Below are 6,000 nucleotides of genomic sequence, written 5' to 3'. Positions count from 1 at the left end.
ACCTTATTAAAGTGAACATTTAGGAAAGGTTTATTTTGGCTTGAAGTCTGGTTTTGTACTGAGTACTAAAGACTACTGGATATATTCACTAGTGCACACAATGAAACTGAAATGTGGGCTACAAAGGAATTAAATTTTGGGGTAGGTGGAGGGGTGCAGTCTTCTTGCAATGTTTATTATTTCTTTGAAGACAGTATAGATATGCTCACTGTCCGAGGAGTAACAATGTTCTGTCCTTGTTTCAGGACCATTGCAGCTGTGAATCCTGTCCGGGGAACGAAGGCAGAGCACTCGAAGAAGAAGCAACACTGCCCCTCTTCAAAAGTTGCTTCCCTCATCATGCAAGACTTTGACTTTTAACTGTTCTGAAATTTGACAACTTTTTAAATCAATATTTTGTGGTCGCTGTGATAAACCAAACAGCCTGTGGCATGACTTATCATGCAGTAGTCACAAGAGTGGATGTACTATGTATAGAGAATCAATGTTATATGGTTACACTGGTAAATCAAACAGCTTGTGGCATGCTTTATGTCCTGTTGCTTCTATCTCACTTCATTTCGTACTAGTGTCAGGCAAGACACAATTTGCTTAAGATGCCTTATTTATGCTTATACTTGCTGTTACACTTGATTGGCTGGTTGTATGAATTGTAGCACTACTTTCTATCTTGTCTGTGTTACTTTTTTCATTTTAAAGTTATTGTAGTCTCAAGATAAGACGTACTAACTGGAGTGAAAAAATGTTTTGCAGTTAAACTGTGATAAGGCAAACAGCCCATGGCATCCGTTATGTCCTGTTGCTTTCATCTTGCTGCTTAATGCAGCACTAGTCATGAGCAAAGCATATTTTTCCAATACTCTCCTTTTGCGTATTCTTGCCATTAGTTTAGTGACTGGTTGTGTTCATTGTTCAGGTATTATTACTCCGTGTCGTATTCATTGTATTGTATTACTATTTTAGAGTGAATCATGCCATTCTGTATGACAGAAAGGCACAGGTTTCGTTTCTACTCTACTTGCCATTACTGCATATTTTGCATGCTTTTACTGTATGCCTGTAGTGCAGGCAGGGCAACGTAAGTTTCTTTTTTTCTTCGGCCACCCTCCTACCGTTTAACTTAATTCAGTGATGCTGAAAGATATTACTGTATAGTAAAATATCAGCCATGATTGCATTGTTTAACACTGCATATTTTCCAATATTCTTGAATACTCACTTGCCTTTGCTTGTGATTGTTTAAAAGCGGTGAAATATTTTATTCTATTGAAATGTGGCAGCAGTCCTAATGTTCTGTATCTGTTTTTATGTCAGTCATTAAAAGATGACGTGAAAGAAATAAAGTGTGTGAAATGACAGAACATGGAGCTTCACAGAATATTTCTGAGTCATGAAAAAGAAAGCTGTTAAATGACAGAAAATATGGTAAGAGAAAATGGAACATCACAGAATTTTTCTGTTAGCAGCAAATCGAAAAAACCTGTGAAATGACAGAAAAAAGTAAAAAAAAAAATTTCTGTCATCCTCACAGACATTTTCTGTTAATTGCCAACAAGAAACCCTGTGAAATGACAGAGAAAGTGAAAACAGAAAACATACAATAACAGAAAATTTCTATCGTCTTAACAGAAATTCTCTGTTAGTCGAAAACAGAAAAGATCTGTAAAATGACAGAAAAAGTAAAAAACCGAAAACATAGCATAAAAGAAATTTTCTGGCAGGCCAGCTGCCAGAACATTTCTGTTTTTTTTCAATAAATATTTTTTACAGTGTAGAGCAAAAAGCTTGAGGCAGGTCTAACAGACAACGAACGTTGTCAACAAATTGCGCGCAAATTGTCGCAATGTAACATGCTCATGTCTGTGCCAGAACATTTCTCAAACACCAAGTATTCGTTGCACCACGAAAAAGCGAAATATTTATATTTCAAACTGCTGCGTGTAAGCACATTTGCAGATGCATAATGTGGCCCAGCTAGCTTTGATCATTCCGGTATCATGGCTGAAGTCCCCGTTTTATTTTTTTGTAGAAACTCTTATTCACGCCTGCGCGTATCATAACCCATCCAATGTGATATGTTGAGTTCAGTAGGGGTAAGGTACTTTAACCCCAAAGTTAAGCAGAGTTTGTGGAACTAGCCATGTCGACCCGAGTGACATCATTAGCCAAAAACATGGAAACAAACAACAGAAAAATAAGCCAACTCATGCTACACTGCTAATAGGCTTATTAGAAATTAGAACCGGTGTTACACCGATTACGGGTAGTTGTACAGCGGCGGGTCGCTCGATAGCTCGCTGCTGGCGGATTTAACGAGGTGTGGTCAGACGCCGTGGTGACTCGGTTGTACATCTAATAAGATATCATTGTACGAGCCTCTTCTCAATGTTTTCTGTTACCTCCGATTTCAAATTGAAATGAAAACATTTCGTGGAACCCTCAGAGAGGGAAAGAGAGCAGAGTGGGTCAGGAAACAATAGTAACACAGCTGACATGGATGCGAAGAAATGGACATGGACAAGGCATATAACGTCAACTCAAGATAAATGGTGGTCGTTAAGTGCAACGTACTGGATTCCAAGAGAAGGCAAGCGCTACAGCTTGCAGCAGAAATCCAGGTGGGCGAATGAAAGTTTGCGGAGACAAGGGGGCCGCAGCTGCTACAGGACAGGGCTCATTGGAGGGATATGCGAGAGGCCTTTCGCCTGAAGTGGTCTTTGAGTGCCAGACGGAGACATCGTTGATAGACTAACACATGGTACGAAATGTACGAACGGGCTCCGATCTCATCCTTATTAGTTACAATGAGATTCCCTTCAGCGCCATGACAGCGGTTCGCCGGTCTCAGATGCCGATTCCCCGAAGAGTGATAGCCTGACTCGGGGCACGGTTTCTTGAAGAACGTGCAGCCAGCCGTGTGCACCATTTACTCCCGACAAGAGTAGCAGCTTCATCGTTCCTTCTTCACTCTGCCTGGTCTCTTCCTTTAAGCAGAATTGCAACATATGGTGAAATATCAAAACCACAACGGCGAGACGGAGCGGATCGTACATGCCTACTAGATTACCGTTTAAAGTGAGAGTGATCAGAAGGATCAATTTTTGAAAGATTTAAGCCATTTCATTCAATACTTCTGAAATAGTTATCATGCGGTTGCTCAACACTTAATTGTATTAGTATGGCATCTAAGTATAGAAATTTTAGAGATGGTATCCATGTAAAGCTATAGCGCAAGTATCTGAGCGTTTTTCACATTGTTTAAAAAAGTGTGACATGGATGATTCTATTGACATCAACAGGAATGTGGCACAAAGGAATAAATATTAGTACTGCCTATATTTTGATGCGTTTTAATGCGAAATCAATAGTAGTCATATTACGGGAAAAGGCGGCATGTGTGTATGTGCGCATTACTCACAAATGGTACAGAAAATCCCAGCGAAGGAAAGAAAAATGGGGCGACGTAATCAAGCACTCCCCCTTAAGACAACCTACGCATGCCATTTGTCTATATATACCCACCACTGACCGACCTCCATGCGGCACCAGTCTTCGCTACTGTCACCCACACTTCGACGCACTTTTAAGCGCGAAGTTCCCAGACACCCTTAGAGCGTGTGGGGGTAGCGGTCTCGGACTCAAAGGAGATGCCCTCGACTCAGCGTGGCAAACTCAGCGGAGACCAGCTACCAAGTGACAAGAGGTTTTTGGGCGTTTGGTGCCCAGCTTTCGCCGGTCGCAAGCCAGAGAATGGGTCGGAGCCAAAGGTTTACAAAACAAAACAGCAAAGAGACGATGGATTTCACAATCACTGGTACAAACAAATACAAAGTGATTAACAAAACAATGCAACACGTGCAAAGTTAAACTCGGGAGAGACTGCAATACAAAGGCAATGTTGCACCTAAAGTGCACTAAAACACAGAAGAGAGGTAAACAATCAAAACACAATTTGTTCACTGGGCGCTGCGGCAGTCCGACGACCAGAGTTCCACGACGATGCCGTCCCGCAGACTGGCGAACGTTGCCTCGTTGGTCCGATGCTGGCCGAGTGGTGTTTTCCCGGGAGTCGAACGGGCGCGCTTCAATGAAGCTTAAACGGCGGTCCGGACTGACTGACAGTTGTTGTTGTTGTGACTGAGAGAAGGATGAAAAGGAAATTGCACGGGCCTGCTACTGGCTCCAGCCAAGCCACCACCGCTGCCAACGTGCAGATAGAGGAGAGGTAAGAGATCAGAGGAAAGAGAAAAAGGCAAGACAAGACGCGCGTCGCAGCAACAACTGCGTCCGCCGGAGCGGACGCTGCTGAAAAAATCAGATAAGCGGCCGAAGCCGCGCTCGCCGAAGCGAGAGCAGATACGCTCGACTGACTGATAGCGGTCAACGCCTTCTTTTATATCGCTTCCACGTCTGTTTGTTCTACGCGCCAGAGTAGGCGCGCACATACACGCAGCATTGGCAGTGCTGTCTCCCTTCCCTCTTCTCACTGGCCGCGCGTCCCCATTGGTCAGAGGTCGGGGGTCGCATCTCGAAGTTCCGAGCGTGTTCTTGAGTGGCGCCGTCGCCGACGTCCGAGTGCAGAGGAGGGGGACATGTCTTAGCGCACGCAAGGCTTCCCCCTCTTCCCCCGGTTAACAGTAGAAACGACTCGCACGTTCTAGAGAAATCGGCGTGGATGACTTAAGCCCTCCGAGCGCGCCGTGTCGGTGAGCGGTGGTGGAGGGGAGAGGGAGCACACGCACAGCGGGGTTTCCTTCACCCCCTTTCGGCTAGCGCCGGCGAGACGCGTCCGCGCGGCGCTGTTTTTGTTTGTTTGTTTCTAAAATGCGCCGAATTTTGTGACAGCTACATTCGTACCAAAATTGTGACGCAACCATCTTCTGTGCAGCGTTCCGGGTGGTGTCATACGCGCTTGTGTGTGCCACCTTAAAGGGAAAGGCTTAGTTTCGTTTCGTTTGTGGGGGTTTAACGTCCGGAAGCGACTCAGGCTATGAGGGACGCCGTAGTGAAGGGCTCCGGAAATTTCGACCATCTGGGGTTATTTAACGTGCACTGAGATCGCACGGTACACGGCCCTTTAGAATTTCGCCTCTATCAAAGCTCGATCGCCGCAGCCGGGGTCGAAGCAGCGTCTTTCGGGTCAGCAGCCCAGTGCTATAACAAGTGAGCCACCACGGCGGCTTTAAAAGAAAAGGCGTCTCCCACGTCAACCTAAAAAAACTAAACTCCCGGTCTCACAAACGAGTCCAATCTCCATCCACAAATCTCAAAGAAGAATCTACGATTCGGTCCTACCATTCAAACAACCTTAATATATGTACAAACCTTCCGTATAAACAAGGCGCCCAGGTACGCTAATGCTTTCGCATTCGCATATGTAAGGAGCCTTCAGTCTCTATGCGTTTATTGGTCTCTATAAAAAGCGTTCTTTAAATATGGTTTTTATTGTTACTCACGGTGTATTTTACTTGAGGGACCCGAAAATTACATTTTCATTTTCCCCACTAGTCAGCTGCGGGCGAAGCCATTTCTATGTCTCCCACAAGCAATGTATCTAGCCGCATTAATCACAGCCTATGTGAAGGCATACTTCAAATTGCACGGAAAATCTTACTGTACATTTAAAAAAGGCTTAACTCGGTAAGGAACGAAACATTGTGAAACATGGCCACCAATGAAGCCAGTCGGCAAACCTTTTTTATTACGCGTTCTCGCCGTTTATCGGCGCTGCTGTCCTCTTGACGTAGGCTTCGGAGAGCTGCCGGCGCAAGGGCTTCCCTGTCTCTGTAGCAGGAAGTGTATTGAGAAATTCAATGCCGCCATGTAGCTGCTTGTGGAAGGCTACCAGCCCTGCAGGTTGAGAGCCAGAGAGAAGGGGTTTTCATTTTAATCCTCACCGGTCTGTACATGCTTTTCATTCAACATTGTGAACATGGTGTCAGGTAATACTTACGCATATTACTCCTGGACTGTTCGATTAAGAGCAAATATGACAGCGTG

At 44.7% G+C, this 6,000-nt stretch overlaps 1 protein-coding gene across 1 annotated transcript in view; it reads right to left on the bottom strand.

Annotated features, from left to right (window-relative positions):
* Positions 1-5,675: 5,675 nt before the first annotated feature.
* LOC149370529 (uncharacterized) overlaps positions 5,676-6,000 on the bottom strand; it is a 46,145-nt gene continuing 45,820 nt past the window's right edge. The window contains exon 11 of the mRNA XM_089583559.1: positions 5,676-5,850. Coding sequence (XP_089439685.1) covers positions 5,702-5,850 — 149 coding nt within the window. The 3' untranslated portion in view covers positions 5,676-5,701. The remainder of the gene's footprint in view (positions 5,851-6,000) is intronic.

The sequence above is a fragment of the Amblyomma mixtum genome, chromosome 1 (assembly GCF_055824585.1).
Source record: "Amblyomma mixtum isolate Tamu chromosome 1, ASM5582458v1, whole genome shotgun sequence".
NCBI classification, from domain to species: Eukaryota; Metazoa; Arthropoda; class Arachnida; order Ixodida; family Ixodidae; genus Amblyomma; species Amblyomma mixtum.
The sequence above is the reverse complement of the archived record's forward strand: the minus strand, read 5'-3'. Positions and strand labels throughout refer to the sequence as shown.